General features: G+C 52.7%; 2 protein-coding genes across 14 annotated transcripts; both read right to left on the minus strand.

Annotated features, from left to right (window-relative positions):
- Positions 1-6,940: 6,940 nt before the first annotated feature.
- Positions 6,941-8,854, minus strand: LENEP (lens epithelial protein). Its single transcript, XM_054552429.1, has 2 exons — positions 8,251-8,854; positions 6,941-8,169 (listed from the first exon to the last, which is right to left on the minus strand). The coding sequence occupies exon 1, from the start codon at positions 8,489-8,491 to the stop codon at positions 8,306-8,308; it is 186 nt and encodes a 61-aa protein (XP_054408404.1). The 5' UTR covers positions 8,492-8,854; the 3' UTR covers positions 6,941-8,169; positions 8,251-8,305.
- A 132-nt stretch (positions 8,855-8,986) lies between these two features.
- FLAD1 (flavin adenine dinucleotide synthetase 1) lies at positions 8,987-18,830 on the minus strand. Of its 13 annotated transcripts, none has more exons than XM_009243538.3 (8): positions 18,676-18,830; positions 18,008-18,232; positions 13,128-13,906; positions 12,278-12,425; positions 11,733-11,831; positions 11,462-11,651; positions 9,335-9,408; positions 8,987-9,196 (listed from the first exon to the last, which is right to left on the minus strand). In XM_009243538.3, exons 2-8 carry the CDS (start codon positions 18,019-18,021, stop codon positions 9,061-9,063), a joined length of 1,440 nt encoding a protein of 479 aa, XP_009241813.1. In that variant the 5' UTR covers positions 18,022-18,232; positions 18,676-18,830; the 3' UTR covers positions 8,987-9,060. The 13 variants fall into 13 exon arrangements, with proteins under 13 accessions (XP_009241813.1, XP_002810135.1, XP_024091940.1 ...); XM_002810089.4 differs by having other exon boundaries at positions 13,128-13,872; positions 18,676-18,829; XM_024236172.3 differs by having other exon boundaries at positions 13,128-13,872; positions 18,440-18,739.
- Positions 18,831-19,780: the final 950 nt, after the last annotated feature.

Consider the following 19,780-nt stretch of genomic DNA (forward strand, 5'->3'; position numbering starts at 1 on the left):
GGGGGAGGGGGCAGTGTCCGCAGCGGCCAGGGAACCGAGCACCCCCTGCAGGGGCTCCCTCTCCTTCAAGAGGGGCTTCTGTAGGGTCAGGACCTCAGGAGGGAAGGGTATGAGAGGTTAGGGATAGGCTGGGTGGGGGTGAATTGGGGACTTAGGGTCTTGAGGGAGGGGGTCCCGTGAGGGGCTGTAATCAGGTCAGGGACCTAGAAGGGAGGGGGAGGGGGAGCCACCAGGCCTTCGGCTCCGGCCCCTACGCCCCACCCCCTCTCGGAGGGAGCCGGGGAGTTGAGCCTGCGGGCGCCCTGCGTCCCTCCCCACGCGTGACGGTGCCCCGCGGGGAGGGAAGGGCGCCCCAGGCAAGCAGCCTCTGTGCTGTCGCCAGTGCCCGCTGCGGCCTTGGCATTGTCGGAGGGGAGGGGCCCAGTCTGCGAAGGGAGAGGGGGCGCGCCGACGCTTTTGCTCCCCACCTCCATCCCGCGGGTTCCCTAAGTGGAGAAACTGAGTCTTCACCCAGGAGGGATATCTTGACATGGTTTCGCTGAGAGACCCAAGTGGCGAGGGGTGCCTGGATGTTTTGGGATGTGTGGTATATGTAGGTTTTGGGGAGGACGGGGATAAATACTTAGGAGCCCCCAACTGAGAAAGGTAGCGGGTGAAGGATGTTTCTGACTGAGCCTGCGGAGCTGCGTACCCCAAAGGGCCCCTCCCACTAGTGTCAAATGGAATCAAATCCGGCTACCTAGGGCCAGGTTTGGCTCCCCTGCCACAAGCCAGGCCGAACCGGGTCGGACTCGCTTTCCCCTCCCAACCCCCCTCCGCAGGGGGCCTCCCTCCCTTTCCAGCAGGTGGCTTCTCGGGACACCAGCTCAACCTGTTGGACCACAATGGGCGGCGCCAGGGGGGCCCTGGCCCTCACCCGGGCTGACCCGGGATCCCCGCGCACGAGGGGCGGAGTCCAGGTCCCTCCCTCGCTCTTTCTCCCTCTCTCCTTCTCCGCGCCGCGCCGTGACTCAGCCTCGGGGCCGCTGCCCTGCGCCCCAGCCAGGGGCGGAAAGTGTGAGGCGCCCCTGAGGGCTGAAGCCAAACCAAACAGCCCCCCACCCCAGACATTATCTCACTGGAGAATTAGGGGGGCTACAGGAAGGAGGAGGTAGCGGCAGGCATGGCGCGCTCTGGCTCGAGTAATCCGCTCCGGGTTTTCCTATCGTCCCTGACCCCCTTGGGTGCCGAGGCTGATCACTGCTCCGGGTTTTCTTCTCAGCCCCGCCGGACAGATTCTGGTCCGGAGGGTCCCGGAGCCGGTGGGGTCCAGGCCGGGGTTTTCCCCTTCCTGCTCCAGCCGTCCGGGTCGTGCAGGCCTGGCGAAGGGTTGTGCTAGGGGCTAGGCGGCAGTGCCACAAGTGAAATGGAGAGGGGGCTGCTTTAGGGAGGAAGGGGGATAGCCAAGGAAAGGGGGCGGGGGGCAGGGGGGTGGGAACGTGGCTCGGGGAGGGCAGAGCCAGGGCTTCCAGAGGCAATAGAAGGGCGGGATCCCTGGCACCAGCCTTTGGGTACAGAAACTCGAAAGGTGCCCAGTGCCTCAGGCTCGCTTCGCCCAACTTCCCCCATGTTTGAGGGTCGCGTTCTGCGTCTGGCTGAACATGACTGATCTTTCTGCGGCTAGATTGCCACTCCCCACCTCATTCCCAGTGGTCCTGGAACCCGCAGTTAGTTCCTCAGTGACGCTCACTCTCCCTTGTCTCTTTTTCTCCTGGTGCAAATAGCTCCCCTCCTTACTCAGAAATCGGAGGGGGGAACCCCTACTTGAAATTCCCTCTTACCCCAACCCCTAACCACGCCAAACGACAGAAACAGCGGCGGCAGAGAAACGCTGACTGGGGACCCCGCCCCCTCCCATGAAACCCCTGCTGGGCCCCAGGGGCCGGCCGCCCCCGCCCCGCCACCAGGCCCAGACTGGAACTGGGAGCTGGAAGGCAAGTGAGGGGCCTGCAGGGGCCGCCTGGGGATAGGGGAGCGTCCCAGATCCGCATGTTAAGACTTAAATTTTTAGGCGACCAGCTAGACCTTAAATTTGGGGAGAGTAGCACGAGTTGGACAAATACCCAGAGAAGGAAGTGTTTACCCTAAGAGAGGAATGAAAGCCCCGAGTGGGAGGACTGAATACCTGGGGCTGGGGACAGCGACTCGGAATGACGGCCAGGTGCCCGGACTGGCCGGTCCACGTGCGCCGAAGGGTAGAGGCATAGAAGTTAGATGCTTGCAGAACCTGGGGGAAAGAGGCTTTCAGGTGTTAAGAAAGGCGAGGCTTTTCCTGGGCGGGGTCCTGCGTGAGTGGGTCTGGGGGCCTGTTTCGGAATGTGGGGGGCTGAGCTGCAAGCGGAGCGTCAGCCTGCGCCAGGCGCCCACCTCTTCTTCGCTGCTCCCCCCCATCCTCCGCTGCCTCCGCTTCCCTCGAAAAACCCGCCGCCCAGGAAACCGCTGGGGGCGCTCAGACCGCAGACCCCCCACGCCCCCCGCCCCCCAGCGCTCCCACCGCGACCGCCCAACCCACCTGAAGGGGCCGTGGCCACCAGGGGTACCCCCCTCCCGCCGACTCTCCCCAACACCTGCGGGTGGCACTATTTATAACTCCGCGCCTATTCCGGGCCTCTGGGTTGGAGACGGCTGCGGCGCAGCGCTAATCGCCACCAGGATCTCTGCGCCCCTCAAGGCCGGGGGAGGCAAATTTAGCTTCAGGAAGCTCAGGGGAAGATTTTCCAAAACTCCACGTCCCAGAGAAGGCGAGGCAACCCCTCTGCACTCAGTCTCCCTCCGATCAGCCACCAGGAGGCGCAGGTCCTCGGCTCCTCGACCCCAGCCAGCTAGGAGGTACGGTCGCTTCTTTGAAGCTGGGGTAGGCGAAGGGCTGAGGGCGAATGATGGAAAGGAACTGAGGCCGAAGAATGGCTGCAGGAACGGGTACGCTCCAAGGCTGGTGAACACTCTAGAGTCTGAGAGTAACTGAGAAAGTGGGTAGGGGGAAATAACTCACATGCAAGAGAGATGTATATAGGATGCAAATAGGAGCCTATGCCCATGCCGGGCGCGGTGGCTCTCTCCTGTAATCTCAACACTTTGGGAGGCAGAGGCGGGTGGAACATTTGAGGTCAGGAGTTCGAGACCAGCCTGACCAACACGGTGAAACCCTGTCTCTAGTAAAAATACAAAAATTAGCCAGTCGTGGTGGCACACGCCTGTAGTCCCAGCTACTCGGGAGGCTGAAGCTCCCGCCTGAACCTGGGAGGCGGAGGTTGCGGTGAGCCGAGATCGCGCCATTGCACTCCAGCCTGGGCAACAAGAGCGAAACTCCGTCTTAAAAAAAAAAAAAAGCCTATGCCCTTGGGGGTGGGTCTGCGCTCTGGCGCTGTCAGTGAAATGATTGTCACACACCCCTTTTTGCCGGCCTCTTGGTGTTGGGAAAACGTGGGACATCCCCACCCACCGACCCCTCCCCGCCGCCAGATTATTGCTATGATATCCAGTTTATTGCCTGCCGCTCCTCAGACCCTTGGGCCGTGACCCCTCTCCTCCAACTGTTTCTTGCATGCCAACGAGGGTCCTGTATCTGATGTAATCCGCCGGGAATCCTGGATAGCAGGCTTCTCCTCTCGCTGTTGTACTTGAGGGCTCACATCCAGCTGGTCCCTCCTGTCTCCATTCCTACTCCACCCATTCCCCCACCCCCTGTGACCATTAGAGGGCACTGGGGCACCGAGGGGTAGGTGAGGTTTTAATGGCAAAGGCCGCAATTACTTTTGCCCCAACCTAACATCTTGGTACCCTGTCTCTTTCACCTCCCTCCCACCTTACTCCACTTGAGTTCCTGAGAGAGTAATTTGGACACTCAACCTGAGTTGCCCTAGTCGGGGAGAGATACTTGTGGGGGAACAGCCACAGAGTGGGGAGCCATGGGCCAAGAAAGATCTCTTGGCCTGTGTGGATTAGGTGGAAGGGCTGCAGCTGAAACCTCCAAATGGGCTGAGAACAGGGAGCTTGGGGCTGAGGTGGGAAGTGGCATGGAGCTGGTGCAGAGCGGGGTGGTGGTACCCTCCATGCTTTTGTTTGCATGGCCCTGCCTCCAGGCCACTTTGGCCACCATCTCCATGCAAACACCAGCTCAGAAGAGGAAGGCAGGCTCATTAGGAGAAGCTGTGAGCTGGTGATCTGAAAATCTGGGTTCGCTAAATGACTCCTTTACTTCAGTGTGCTGTGTATGTTCTTGGGCGAATCATTTCACCTCTTTGGGCCTACTTCCTTCATGTTAACATGGGATAATTGCTGAAGTGGACTTTCGTGAGGCTCAAAGCACTCTGTATTGTGAAAAGGGCTCTCCGAATGGTATCTGAGGTTTCTTTTATTCTCCTCATCCCTCTCCTCAGTCTTTACACTGTCAAAGCCCTCTTTCCCACTCTGACATTCTCCTTGGGCTACTGGCAGTCTCTACCCGCCACTCCCCCTGCTGCTCTCTATTACCCATCTCACCACAGGCCACAGCCCTGGATTCAGCCTTCCTCTACCCACCACTTCCCCAGTGGTCTCTGCCAGACTTCCCCTCCCCTGGCAAAGGCCCTTGAGCTCAGACCTCAGACTCCAGGATCCACCTCCAGGCACTGCCCCGCTTGGTGGGAGTGAGGCCTAAGAAAGGAAAAGAAGGCAGTAGGCCAGGGCCTGAGTCAGGGAAGGAAGGGCTGGAGCTGGCCAAGTAGGGTGCAGGCTCTGAGGGGGAAGAAGGAGCCCTAGATTCATGGGAAGGTAAATTCTGACTACCCGCATCACTGGGACCAGGTAAGAGCCTCTCAACGGACCAGCCAAGAGCACTAAGCTGCATTTTGTGGATGCCTAAAGAGATGCACTGAGGCTGGGCGCGGTGGCTCACGTTTGTAATCCCAGCACTTTGGGAGGCCGAGGTGGGCGGATCACTTGAAGTCAGGAGTTCAAGATCAGCGTGGCCAACATGGTGAAACCCTGTCTCTACTAAAAATATCGAAATTGGCTGGGCGTGATGGCTCACGCCTGTAATCCCAGCACTTTGGGAGGCTGAGGTGGGTGGATCACGACGTTAGGAGATCAAGACCATCCTAGCTAACATGGTGAAACCCCATCTCTACTAAAAATACAAAAAATTAGCCGGGAGTGGTGGTGGGCGCCTGTATCCCAGCTACTCGGGAGGCTGAGGCAGGAGAATGGCGTGAACCCGGGCGGCGGAGCTTGCAGTGAGCCGAGATCACGTCACTGCACTCCAGCCTGGGCGACAGAGCGAGACTCTGTCTCAAAAAAAAATCGAAATTAGCAGGACATGGTGGTACGCTCCTGTAATCCCAGCTACTCAGGAGGCTGAGGTAGGAAAATCCCTTCAAACCCAGGAGACGGAGGTTGCAGTGAGCTGAGATTGTACCATCGCACTCCAGCTTGGGTGACAGAGTGAGAATCTGTCTCAAAAAAAAAAAAAAAAAAAAAAAAAAGATGCATTGACCTGCCAGGGATAAGAACTAAGCTCAAGTTGGAGTACTGTAGAGACTAGGCTGCTGTAAAAAAGAATGGACAGGCTCTCCATGTACTGATGTGGGATCCTGAATCCTGTCCAAGGTTTATCAAAGGAAAAGAAGCAAAGTGCAGAACAGTGTGGAGAGTATGTTAACTAGGAAGAGTAATATATCCAGAATCCAGCCACCCCTCACTACTGCTATTGCTATAAACCTGGTCCGAGACCACCAACATGTCTGGCCTATATTGTGCCATTACCTCCTAATAGGTCACTTGTATTCTACCTTTGCTCCCCTGAAATCTATTGTCAACACAGCAGCCAGCTTGAGCCTTTTAAATTAAAAAACTCATTTCACACTCAACATCCTGCAATAGTTCCTCATTTCACTCAGCATAAAAGCTCAAATTCTTAGGCCCTCTATGACCTGCCCCCATTCCCACCTCCAGCTCGATTTCCACTTTTTTTTCTATAGTGCCTATCATCTAATAACATATACATACTTTAAAAAATGTTTATAGTTTGTCCTGTCCACCCCCTAAAATGTAAGCTTCACAAGTACAAGGATCTGTTTTGTTCACTGCTGTATCCAAAGACCCACAGTGACATATAGTATACACTCAATAACTCAATATTTGTTGAATGAATGAAGATGCAGTCTATGCATAGACTGGAATGTTCTCCAAGAAACTGGTAACCATGGTTGCCTCCAGGAGGAGCGCTAAAGGATTGGGGGATAAACATGGAGACTTTTAACTATTAGAGTTCTTTTTTTTTTTTATAAGATGAAGTCTTGCCCTGTCACCCAGGCTGGAGTGCAATGGTGCAATCTCGGGTCACTGCAACCTCTACCTCCTGGGTTCAAGCCATTCTCCTGCCTCAGCCTCCCAGGTAGCTGGGACTACAGGCATGCGCCACCACGTCCGGCTAATTTTTTTGTATTTTTAGTAGAGATGGGGTTTCACCATGCTGACCACGCTGGTCTCGAACTCCTGACCTCAAGTGATCCACCCGCCTAGGCCTTGTCCCAAAGTGCTGGGATTACAGGGATTACAGACGTGAGCCACCGCGCCCGGCTTTTTTTTTTTTTTTTTTTTTTGAGACGGAGTTTCACTCTTGTCCCCCAGGCTGGAGTGCAGTGGCGTGATCTCGGCTCACTGCAACCTCTGCCTCCCGGGTTCAAGTGATTCTCCTGCCTCAGCCTCCCAAGTAGCTGGGATTATAGGCGCTCACCACCTCACCCAGCTAATTATTTTTAGTAGAGATGCAGTTTCACCATGTTGGCCAGGCTGGTCTAGAACTCCTGACCTCAGGTGATCCGCCCGCCCCTGCCTTCCAAAGTGCTGGGATTACAGGTGTGAGCCACCGTACCTGGCCTGGCCTAAAGTTCTTTACTCTGGGCATATATCACCTTTACAAAAAGAACCTAGAAAAAAAAAAAGAGTTAACTAAGAAGAAGGCTGAGGAAGAGCTGGTCCCAGGCAGGGAGGAAGAGGGCACTATCTATAATCTCCAGGCCAGTGCCCCAAGTGACAAAGGGCTGGGGGATAACTGGCCCCCAGGAGGGGCCAGAGAATGCTGGATGGGAATCCCAGGGAAATATTGAACAGTCCCAAACAGACTGGCTCTGAGGTTTGGGGGGCTGTGGGTGGGCACATCAGTAAGCATAAGCACCCCCTGAGCAAGACGATACACATGGCTGGTGTATATCTACCACCGGGAGTAACTCATGGAAAATACCAGCTGTGGCTACCAAGAGGAAGTAAAGAGCCAATTCTGCTCAATCTAGCTGTTTATGTCCTGATAGGGCTGTGCCATGATAAGCCTGAGGGACCTGTGTGGCCACACAGGTGTCTTTCTCTTGTAACTTTGTATGTGAGCTGGGAGCTCTTGTAGCTCATGGGGTTCTACTTCCTTGATGAGCTGGGGACTAGCCTCAGCTCAGTGCTTTCCCCAAGATCCTCAGAGGCAGGAAGCTGCCTGGACCAGGTCTTCTATTTGGGAAAGGGCTGGGTCCTCTGGGTTTCCACACACCCTTGGCCTCACAGATGAAGACTCTACTCAAGCTGGGTCCCCTCCTTACCCACAGATTGAGAGGAACCTGGACTGTCTTCCACCCTCCCCACTCAGGAACCAGTGAGTCAGAAAACCTGGCTTTCAATCTCGGTTCTATTCAGGACAAGCTCCTTCCCTCCCTGGTCTGCACCCTGGCTCCCAGACCGTTCTAGTGCTGACTTTTTCTGATTCCCCTTTAGACATTTAGAATCTTGGGCCTCAAGGCCTATGGATTATATTTATAATTCAGTGATTCTCAAACAGATATCTTAGGGAGCAGTCCATTCTTGGTACTACGAGGGTATGGTAAGATCAACCATCTGAGCTGGTGGGCTCACTGTGCCAAGCTTGGAAGAGTGCCAGGTCTTGCCACAATCTTACGGGGGTTCTAGCCAGAGCAGTCCAAGCTCCTGCCCACCAGAGATCCACCAGAGGCAGGGGTTGGGAATGAAGGAGGCTCAGAGATGAGGCAGGTCTGCTAGATGACACAGCTCAAAGCAGGATCCACACTTCACTCTTTACTCATTGTTTATGGCCCATCCTTGGTCAAGCACAGCTGGCCTCAGGAGTCTTGATGGCAATTGGGCTGGGGGCTAAAGAAGAGAATGAGAAGCTAAGGCAAGCTCTGCCACAGAGGCTGCAGCTTTGCCTCCTGTTTACTCTACCCTGCCCACCTGAGCGATGCCAGCCATGGTGCTGGTGGGGAGAGGAGGCAGTTCCCTGCCACCATTAATCCAGGAGTTCCTTGATACACCAGCAGCAGAGGAGGATGTAGGCGACTTCCTTCAGGGTCCGCTGGAAGCCCTCCCACCCTGTGCCCATCTTAATGACAGGCACCCGCAGCCCAGTATCTCGAGGGGCCCCTCCGAGGAAGAAGGGTAGGGTTTGGGCTAGGGGCTGTGTCTGGGGCTGCATGTGGGCAGCAGTTCTGAGGAAGGGTGTGGGAGCTGCCTCTAGTGCCTTTTATCAACACTGTCCCCACCCCCCTCAGCCTCATGACTACAGAGACAAAGGATCCAGGGTCTAGCAAAGAGAAGGTTCTAGGCCTGGGAACAGGCTGAGTCAGCCCCTCTAGACAGGGATGGGAGGGTGGGGTTAGTGGGAGGGAGGGCCTGGCCACTCTATCTTTCATCCTCCACAGCTAGGCCAAGGCAGCTTCCCCTCTTCCAGCCCGGGTGGTGCCCTGCCTGATTGCCCTTTCCCAGTGGTTGGCACAACTCCTGCTTTCGCCCTCTGGTGGGCTCCTGCTGAGGCTGACATTGAGAACCATCAATGAGAGCTCCTTTCCAGCCTATTCTGCCCTGTCCCTGGGCCCCTAAGAGTGAGCACAGCCAGTCAGAGCTGGCAGCATTTGACCCACTTCTGCTTCTCCCATCCTCTGGAGCAGGAAGACACAGCTAGAGCAACAGGCACAGTGAGAGGCACGGTTTATTGCCAGGTTATACTCTAGGACAGCGTCCTTCCCTCCCTCCTAGGGTGGGAGGTCATGTGCGGGAGTTCCGCTCCTCTTCTTCGTTCTCCAGTAGATAGGCTGGACGGTATGTGGGGTGTCCTCCTGGGCTCAGGCACTTCAGGGCTGGGTTCCGCACGGTATTCTCCCGACTCCCCAGTGATGTGTATCTGGAGCAGGGAGGGTGGAGGGCAAGCATGTGGGAGGGTGGAGGGCAAGCATATGGTAGGGTGGGCGATCCTATTGGCCCTCCCTATCCCAGCACCCTAAAAACTCCCTTACCCATTCCCTTCCCCTAATACCCTTACCCTCGGTCATACAGGATACAGTATGGGACAAACAGCTGACGCAGAAAATCCCAGATGTCTCTGTAGGTCCAGTCCTGGGAGGTCAGAGTAATAGAATAGTCACAAATGCTCACCTCTCCCACTTCTACCCCTGCTGTCCTGGGAAGGGGCCCATCCATGGCTCTTCTGCTCCCTTGGCCTCTGAGGGAGGGCTTGCTATCCGATTCTCTGGTATAGCTTGCTCTATGTATGCAAAGAGAAAGAGAAGGACTTCATCTTCTCCACTCTCTGCTTTCCATTCCTGAACCACCCTCTACTGCAAGGGTGGAGCTTGAGGACAGGGAGAGACCATGTCTGTCTCTATTTTTTTTTGAGACGGAGTCTGGCTCTGTCGCCCAGGCTGGAGTGCAGTGGCGTGGTCTTGGCTCACTGCAACCTCTGCCTCCCGGGTTCATGCCATTCTCCTGCCTCAGCCTCCCGAGTAGCTGGCACTACAGGCGCCCACCACCATGCCTGGCTAATTTTTTGTATTTTTAGTAGAGACAGGATTTCACTATGTAGCCAGGATGGTCTCCATCTCCTGACTTCATGATCCGCCCACCTCGGCCTCCCAAAGTGCTGGGATTACAGGCGTGTGCCACCGTGCCCGGCCCTATTTTTTTTTAGACAGGGCCTTTACTGTTGCCCAGGCTGGAGTGCACTGGCATGATCATGGCTCACTACAGCCTTGACTTCCCTGGCTCAAGTGATCTTCCCACCTCAGCCTGAGTAGCTGGGACTACAGGCATTGATCAGCCCACCTCGGCCTCCCAAAGTGCTGGGATTACAGGTGTGAGCCACTGGGCCTGGCCAGAACTTTCTGTGATGATGGAAATGTTCTGTATCTCTACTGTCTAATATGATGGTCATTTGAAATGTGGCTAGTACAACTGAATAACTGTATTTTTTTTTTTTTTGGATGGAGTCTCACTCTGTTGCCCAGGCTGGAGTATAGTGGTGCCATCTTGGCTCACTGCAACCTCTGCTTCCCAGGTTCAAGTGATTCTCCTACCTCAGCCTCCTGAGTAGCTGGGATTACAGGTGCCTGCCACCACGCCCCTCTAATGTTTGTATTTTTAGTGGAGACTGGGTTTCATCATTTTGGTCAGGCTGGTCTCGATCTCCTGACCTCAGACGATCCACCTGCCTCGGCCTCCCAAAGTGCAGGGATTACAGGTGTAAGCCACTACGCCCGGCCTGTGTATGTGTGTGTACATATATATATAATATATATATTATATTATATATATATTATATATATTATATATTTTATATATTGTATTATATATTATATAATATATTATATATTGTATTATATATTATATAATATATTATATAGTATTATATATTATATAATATATTATATATTGTATTATATATTATATAATATATTATATTTTATATATATATATTTTTTATTTTTTATTTTTTGAGACAGAGTCTTGTTCTGTCACCCAGGCTGGAGTACAGTGGCGCCATCTCAGCTCACTGCAACCTCCGCCTCCTGGGTTCAAGCGATTCTCCTGTCTCAGCCTCCCGAGTAGCTAGGACTACAGGCCACCACACCTGGCTAATTTTTTGTATTTTTAGTAGAGACAGGGTTTCGCCATGTTGGCCAGGCTGGTCTCGAACTCCTGGCCTCAAGTGATCTGCCAGCCATGGCCTCCCAAAGTGCTGGGATTACAGGTGTAAGCCACCGCGCCCAGCCAGAACTGAATTTTTAATTGTACTTAATTTTAAAAATTGAGGTATCCACATGCCGTCAAATTCATCCTTTTAAAGTATATAATTCAGTGTTTTTTAGTCATATGTATTTCATTCTAATTAATTAAAATTTAAGTATAAATAAATGATTAATGGCTAGATTGGACAGCACAGGTCTAAGTCACTATTCTCTCCACAGTAGGAAGCACAATGCCTGCTATTGAATTTGGGCTCAATAAATATTGATCAAAAGGATGAATGAACAGATAGCACTGCCTCCCTTGGATGATGAGGCCCCTTCATCCAGGTTCCAGGCTCTAGCCTCCCCACTACTGCAGGTGAGCTAGGGTGCAGTGACTGCTGGGGCACGTGAGACTGAAGGTGATAAACCCTCTTCCCCATTACCAGCAGCGGGTTGATGCGCATGAATGCAGGCCAGCCTGGGTCAGTGGGGCTGAAAGGGCAGAGGCTACAGGAGTAGGGGTCAGTCCGGCGGGTGCCCATAAGGACAGCCTCCAGCTGGGGGTGCCGTGCCTGCAGTTCACCCAGGGCCTGCTTCATGCTGCCCTCAGCTTCCAACATCTGCAGATTATACCTTAGGAAGAAACAGAAGTAGGGGTCGGGAGTGGGCTCTGTCAAGCTTCTCTTGGAGCCCAAACCTCCAGGCCCCTAGTACCTCTTGATAGTGTCCTGTAGAAATTGTTCCAGCTCAGGGAAAGGGGAGATGCTGCGGATATACAGGATCTGGAGGGGGTTTGGAACATCAGGTAATTTCCTGCAGAGGGGGAAGAATCCACAGGCTTGTGAGCATGGACAAGGAAATGGCTCCCCTGGAACAGCTCACTGTTCTCTTTGGCCCCTAGGACAGACTCTCTCACCCCTTCTCCCTTTTCCTTGTCCTTTCCATCCATTAGACCCACTTCCTCTGGGAAGCCCACTCTGACCTTTCACCTCTCAAATCTAAGCATGCATCCCTGGTTGGGGTATGTAAATCTCTCATTTCCCCAGCAGGACTGTGACCTCCCTGTGGTCAGGGATAGTGGCCTGCACATCCATACACAAGGCCAGGCACATATCATATACTCAATATGGTGGAACTGAGAGGTCACCATGACTATCTCCCTCTTGAACTCCATCTATACACCCCCTTTCTCCTTGCTTTCTGGGATGTGGAACTGGAGAAACAGATCAGGGGTCTTGTCTCCCAGGGGGCAGGCTCACCTCTGCACAGCTGCATGGAAGAGGTGCAGGAGGGCAGTGCAGTCTTTGCCCCCGTTGAAGCCCACACAGAGCTGGGTGAGGCTGTACTGAGCCAGGGCGGTCTCAATGGTCTGTAGGGCACCTGCCACCTTTTTCCCCAAAGAAGACCCTGCCAAGCAGGCAGGGAAGAGGGCATCAGATGGACACATATGGCTATCAAAGGGGAGTAAAGGCATGCTGCCCTTGCTTAAACCCTTCAATATCTTTCCAGTGTTCCGAGGATAAAGTCCAAACTCCTTCATGCTGCCCACTAGGTCCTGCAGTCTGTCCCTGACCTGCCATCTGCCATCCAGCCACACCTCACGGTAGCCTCAGTGTCATTCCTCCGTAGCAGGGGGTGTGGGGTGTGGGCTTCCTTCCATTCCCCTAAACCCCATGCTGCTTTCTTGCAGGCCCTCATTCATACTGTTGGCTCTTGCCCACCTACTGGTCTGACCAAATCCTTGTTATCACTCAATTTATGTCATTTGACCTTCTCTGACCCCAGATCAAGGCTGATCTCCCTGCTGTGGGAGATCACTCCCTTCATCACATGCAGGATCACCTGTTATTGTCCATCTTTTTTGTTAAAACACTGGTCCATAAGAGCAGGGCATACATTATCCTATTGAGCCATATCCCCAACACCTAGCACAGTGCTGATGAAAGTAGGTACTCAATCAACGTTTATTGGAAGAAAAATGAATTAACAGAAGCTATATTCTGCCCTCTCCGGGATTTGCAGGAAGCACCCAACAGCCCCTGCATTACTGAGATCTGGGGTGCCACCAATGGCTTTGAGCATATTGCCCCTCCTCCATAAGGTCCCTACCTGATTCAGCGAGTTTGTATACAGCCTCACTGGCCTGCTCCACGGCGTTGGGCATGTAGGGAACCAGCGATCCCTGGGGCAAACGGGCAGTCAGGTAGGCCAGGCATTCCTCCAGGGATCCTTCTTCCTCTGAGTCTAGAGTCAGCTTCACCTGATAGTAGTTGCTGCCCCAGTCAGGGTAGGAACCCAGGCCAAGCCTACGTCCAAAGTGGGCCTGGGCCTCAGCCAGAATGGGGGCGATGGAGGCTTCATCCGCAGCCACATATAGCTCCTTTGAGTGGAACTGAACAGCTGGGTTTTGGAACAGTCCCTTCATCCCCTCCAGCACCCGCCGCAGCAGCTCTGGAATGCCTGGGAAGAGGTAGACGTTTCGGACGGAGACCAGAGGGAATCTGAAGGGATGACCAGTGCGAGGATCTGTGCCGTAATGCAGGCAGGCAGAGGAGGGCACCAATGACAGCTTCTCCCAGCCTTCCCCTCCTAGGGCTTTGGTGGCTGCTTCCAACTCAGGGTGTGGCTTCAGCTCATCTCCAAAGGCCTGTGCCACTGCCTCAAAGGTCACATCATCATGAGTGGGGCCGATGCCCCCTGCTGTGAGGACATGGGTGAAGCGGTTGGAGAAAGAGGTGACCTCAGCTGCAATGGTGGCTACCTCATCAGGTACAACTGAGACTCGGCAAACCTGGACCCCTAGGGAGCGCAGTGTCCGGCACAGAAAGAAGGTGTTGGTGTCCTGAGTGTGTCCCTGGGGGTTGAAGGGGAGGATGAGGCCATCAGTACTGTAGGGATGAAGGGGAGGGGTTGAAGATGATGGCTCCATCCACCTGATGATGCAGTGCTCTGCTCTTTGAAGGACACCACCTCAGGCTGCTGAGGGGCCTGGACTGGACACAAGAGTGGGAAAATCCATTTGTTTGGTTTTAAAGCTGGGTCTCTGTCACCCAGACTGGAGTATAATGGCTCAATCACAGCTCACTGCAGCCTCAACCTCCTGGGTTCAAGGGCCACCTCAGCCTTCCGAGTAGCTGGGACTACAGGTGCGTGCCACCACACTCAGCTCATTTTAAATTTTTTTTGTAGAAATGGGGTCTCACCATGTTGCCCAGGCTGGTGTTGAATTCCTGGTCTCAAGTGATTCTCTTGCCTCAGCCTCCCAAAGTGCTGGAATTATAGGTGTGAGCCACCACGCCTGGCCTGCTTTCTTCTTTCTGTCCCCACTGCCACCAAGCAGGTCCTTAGCACCTTTCACCTGGACAATGGCGACAGCTTCCTGGCCAGGCTCTCAGCCTCCAGCCACAGTGCTCTGCTCTGTCTCCGGAGTAACCTTTTTAATGCGTCACTGTGATTGCATCACTCTTGGACTCAAAAGCCATTTGTTGTTTCCAACTGTATACAGAATAAAGTTCAAATTCCTTTGCAGAGTATTTGGGGCTGTCTGTGGCGTATACCCTATCTTCTTTTCCAGCCCCATCTCCCTCTAATTGTCTACAAAGGGTTTAGTGGTTAAGGGTCTGTGTTCTGATGGCCGGGCATGGTGGCTCATGCCTGTAATTCCAGCCCTTTGGGAGGCGGAGCGGGGTGGCTCGCTTGAGCTCAGAAGTTCGAGACCAACCGGCACAATATGGTAAAACCCCATCTCTACAAAAAAATACAAAAATTAGTGGGGCGTGGTGGCGCATGCCTGTAGTCCCAGCTACTTGGGAGGCTGAAGTGGGTGGACTGCTTGAGCCCGGGAGGCAGAGACTGCAGTGAGCCAAGATCATGCCACTGTACTCCAGCCTGGGTGACAGGGACCGTGTCACCAAAGGAAAAAAAAAAGGGTCTGTGTTTTGGAGTAAGGGAGCATCAGGCATTAGGCTGGAATCCCATCTCTACAACTTCCTAGGTATGTAACCCTGGGCAGGTTTCTCAACCTCTCTGACCCTCAGTTTCATCATTAATTGGGATTTTTTGCCGACCAGGTTTGGTGGCTCATGCCTGTAATCCCAGCATTTTTGGAGGCTGAGGTGGGAGGATTGCTTGAGCCTAGGAGTTTGAGACCAGCCTGGGCAACATGGTGAAACCCTGTCTCTACAAAAAAATACAAAAAATTAACTCTAGCCTAGGCAACAGTGAGACTTGTCTCAAAAAAAAAAAAAAAAAAAAAAAAGGGGGGTGGCTGGGCAAGGTGGCTCATGCCTGTAATCCCATCACTTTGGGAGGCTGAGGTGGGAGAATTGCTTGAGGCTGACCTGTTTAACATAGCGAGAACCCCGTTTATAAAACAAATGCACACAGAAAAATAAAATTTTAAAGAAGAAAAAAAGTGCCAACTTCGTGGGATTGTTGTGTGGGGTTGTTGTGAAGATTAGTAAAATCACATACATGTGATGTATAGCACACTGCCAGACTCTAGTAGGCACTTAAAAGGCACTTAAAATATAGGGGTCACCAGCCTGGCCAAAATGGTGAAACTCTGTCTCTACTAAAAATACAAAAAATTAGCCGGGCATGGTGGCGGGCGCCTGTAGTCCCAGCTACTCGGGAGACTGAGGCAGGAGAATGGCATGAACCCGGGAGGTGGAGCTTGCAGTGAGCCGAGATAGCGCCACTGCACTCCAGCCTGGGCGACAGAGTGAGACTCCGTCTCAAAACAAACAAACAAAAAAAACCCCACAAAAATTAGCCAGGCGTGGTGGCGGGTGCCTGTAATCTCAGCTACTCGGGAGACTGAGGTGAGAGAATTGCCTGAACCTAGGAGGCAGAGGTTGCAGTGAGCTGAGATTGCGCCATTTGCGCTCCAGCCTGAGCAACAGGAGCGAAACTCCATCACACACACACACGAAACTCCATCACACACACACACACACACACACACACACACGAAACTCCATCACACACACACACACACACACGAAACTCCATCACACACACACACACACACACACACACACACACGCGCCGGGCGCAGTGGCTCACGCCTGTAATCCCAGCACTTTGGGAGGCCGAGGCGGGTGGATCACCTGAGGTCAGCAGTTTGAGACCAGCCTGACCAACATGGAGGAACCCCATCTCTACTAAAAATACAAAAAAAAAAAAAAAAAAAAAAAATTAGCCGGGCATGGTGGCCCATGCTTGTAATCCCAGCTACTCGGGAGACTGAGGCAGGAGACTCACTTGAACCCAGGAGGCGGAGGTTACGGTGAGCCAAGATCGAGCCATTGCACTCCAGCCTGGGCAACAAAAGTGAAACTCTGTCTCCAAAAAAAAAAAAAAAAAAAGGGGGTCAGGGCCAGGTGAGGTGGCTCATGCCTGTAATCCCAACATTTTGGGAGGCTGACGTGGGTGGATCACTTGAGGTCAGGAGTTCGAGACCAGCCTGGCCAACATGGCGAAACCCCATCTGTCCCTACTAAAAATACAAAAATTAGCCAGATGTGGTGGCACATGCCTGTAGTACCAGCCACTTGGGAGGCTGAGACAGGAGAATTGCTTGAACCTGGGAGGTGGAGGTTGCAGTGAGCCAAAATTGATCAGCCACTGCACTCCAACCTGGGCAACAGAACAAGACTCTGTCTAAAAAAAAAAAAAGGGTCTATTAAGGCTGAGTGTAGTGGCTCATGCCTGTAGTTCCCACTATTCGGGTGGCTGAGGCATGAGAACTGCTTGAACGCGAGAGGTGGAGGTGCAGTCAGCTGAGGTCCCACCAATGCATTCCAGCCTGGGCAACAGAGTGAGACTATCTAAAAAAAAAAAAAAGACAAATTTACAAAGAATATTAAAAAAGATTATTATTAAAACTTGACATTTGGCCAAGCTCGGTGGTTCATGCCTATAATCCCAGCACTTTGGGAGGACGAGGTGTGGGAGGATCGCTTGAGCCCAGGAGTTTGAGACCAGCCTGGGCAACATAGTGAGACCCTGTTTCTGAAAAAAAAAAAAAAAAAAAAAAATTAGCCAGGTGTGGCGGCTAACACCTGTAGTCACAGCAACTCCAGAGGCTGAGGCAGGAGGACTGCTTGAGCCTGGAACATGGAGGCTTCAGTGAGCTGTGACTGTGCCACTGCACTTCAGCCTAGGTGACAGAAAAAAATCCTGTCTCAAAAACAAAAAAACTCCTGTCATCTGTTATGTCCTCTAGTAAGACTTTCCTGATCATTCAGAGGGGATTCATCCCTTCTAGTACCTTCCTTCTAGCTCACTTATCCACTACACTGAGTACCTTGAGTCATTTCCAAAAAGGCTGGGTAAAACTCTTTTTTTTTTTGAGACGGAGTTTCGCTCTTGTTGCCCAGGCTGGAGTGCAATGGCACGATCTCAGCTCACTGCAACCTCCACCTCCCAGGTTCAAGCAATTCTCCTGGCTCAGCCTCCCGAGTAGCTGGGATTACAGGCATGCACCACCATGCCCGGCTAATTTTGTATTTTTAGTAGAGATGGGGTTTCTCCATGTTGAGGCTGGTCTCGAACTCCTGACCTCAGGTGATCCGCCCACCTCGGCCTCCCAAAGTGCTGGGATTACATGCGTGAGCCACCGCGCCCGGCCAAAACTCTTAAATATACAATATATACACTTGTATCTCCTCTACTCAAGGGGCTTCCTGTCGTTGTGTAGCCTCTGCCCTCTACCACACTGCTTGGTAAATTGCAATGACCTTTTTCTTTTTCTTAATCAGCTCTCTCAGGTTGAAAAATTGTAGGGACTTTGCTACAAGTTTTTCAGTAGAGTAATTGAAAGAATGAGGGTTAATTTTCCTCCAATATGCTGGATTCACTCCAGGATCCTACTGCAGCAAGGAGGCTCCCACCCTGTTTCACCTCCCTCCATGGAGGGATGTGCAGCAGGCCCTTAAGGACGGGAGAATGCCGCGCCCTCCTCCCCTTTTCTGTCCCAGACACACCTTAAGGATCTCATCTCCAACAATGATGATGCCAGCCGTCACGCTGCGCCCCGGGGAAAGTTCAGAGGCCCTAGATGTCATGGTCCTGCCTTCTCTGCCCCTCTGCAAGGCCCTCCAGTAGCCACCCAGACCCCCAAATAGGGGTCGCAAGCACGGGGGGCCCGCCAGGTCTACAGGGCACTGGGGGCCATAGCCTGGGAACAGGGGGTCCTGGGTCGAGGGAACCTGGAGAAGCCAGAAAAGACAATGGGGGAGAGCAGGCGTGCGCGTTCCTCCTTAGAGGAAGACCCTAGTCTTCTCTAACCAGATCCTTGACAAGCGACTCCTTTGTTCCTGCCTCTGTAATAAACGTGTTCCCAAATCCCAACCCATGTCCTTTTAAATGTCTTCTAAGCTTAGCTCTAGTCTTAAAAACTTCTCTTGAGAACCTACCACTTTAAGTGTCTTCCGTTTGCTGAGCTGGTCTCCTCAAGTGTCTGCTCTACCTTGGGCATCTGTATCCCTTTAAATGTCTGCCTTATCCTGGGCCTTGGCCCTTTTCAATGCATTCGCTCTCCACCCCGGACCAAAATCCCGTCTCTTTCTACTTCGGGCTTCTGCACCCTTTCTAACCCAGAATCCCTTCTTCCCACCAAGCTTCAGATTACGGAGCTCTCTTAGACTCTCACCTGCCTGTTCTGCCCCTTCACCGGGTCTTTCCCTTGTTCCTTTCCTCTTGTCCCGGGGCAGCTTCCGTACTTAAAGTCCCGCCTTACACCTAGCTGACATTGAATGGCGATTTTGGCTGTCGCTTAGACTCTTCCAGGGTCCCATTGGTGTATTCAACTGTCGCTCTCAGGCTTTAGCCAGTGGGTGGGAGCAGGGCCGGATTGTTATAGGCGACAACCACGTGGTCACTTCTCGCCCGGAAATACGGGGGCCGGACCTTAGCCCACGGTCGGGGGCGGGACCTCGGGAGTTTAGGGCGGGAAAGGGGCAGTGGTTAAAGGTGCTGTAAGGCCCTCGGGGAGTTTCTGGTGCTGGATTCAAATAATTGTTATGCATGTGTTGCTTTGTTTTGTTTTGTTTAATGGGTCAGTTAGCCATGGTTTAAGCTGTTTTCATTCACCGTGACTCTAACACTAGGCTAAGGGCTTTTACTGGAGTGAGAAAGGATCTTATTTATAGCAGAAGGAAGTTGGAGGGACACCGAGAAAGATTATCACCATTGTCCATCGGGTATGAAGACCCTGTAGTAGGTGAGCTTTTGATGTGTGGAACCTTAATTTATCTCTAGTATAATAGACAAAACGAATTACTTAAATTCTTTGACAAGAAAGAGTCCAAAAACCCTCTCTTCCTCCACCTTGCTCCAGATGGTGCTTAGTTCAAATGACACCTTTCCCAGTAATTGGTCTTGTAGGTGCAAATGAGGCAGCGAATAGGGAGTGCCTTCCATGTTTACTCTGGATCCTCACATCATCCGAGCTTACCCCCATTTCAGTTGCCTTTGTTCTAAAAGTACATCTTAAACTTTTTTCCAATAATAATTTGGGGATCTTTTCATATTCAGATTGATTCAGTAGGTTTGGGTGGGGCCTGAGATCTGCATTTAGCTAGTTCCCATGTGATGGTGATCCCACTGCTCTGTGGACTACATTTGGAATGGTAAGGGCCTGAATTCATTCTTTTTGTTTTTTTTAAGACGGAGTCTCCCTCTGTCACCCAGGCTGGAGTGCAGTGGCGCGATCTCGGCTCACTGCAAGCTCCGCCTCCCGGGTTCATGCCATTCTC

This window comes from Pongo abelii, chromosome 1, assembly GCF_028885655.2.
Source record: "Pongo abelii isolate AG06213 chromosome 1, NHGRI_mPonAbe1-v2.0_pri, whole genome shotgun sequence".
NCBI lineage: Eukaryota > Metazoa > Chordata > Mammalia > Primates > Hominidae > Pongo > Pongo abelii.

What these genes read in the sequence shown, in the direction of transcription:
- LENEP (XM_054552429.1), bottom strand. Translation starts at nt 8,491, where the DNA reads ATGCAGCCCCAGACACAGCCCCTAGCCCAAACCCTACCCTTCTTCCTC.
- FLAD1 (XM_002810089.4), bottom strand. Translation starts at nt 18,088, where the DNA reads ATGACATCTAGGGCCTCTGAACTTTCCCCGGGGCGCAGCGTGACGGCT. An exon ending in CTACAGGACACTATCAAGAG is followed by an intron (nt 11,652 to 11,732) that starts GTACTAGGGGCC and finishes TTTCTTCCTAAG; the next exon opens with GTATAATCTGCAGATGTTGG. An exon ending in TGTATCCTGTATGACCGAGG is followed by an intron (nt 9,197 to 9,334) that starts GTAAGGGTATTA and finishes TCCCTGCTCCAG; the next exon opens with ATACACATCACTGGGGAGTC.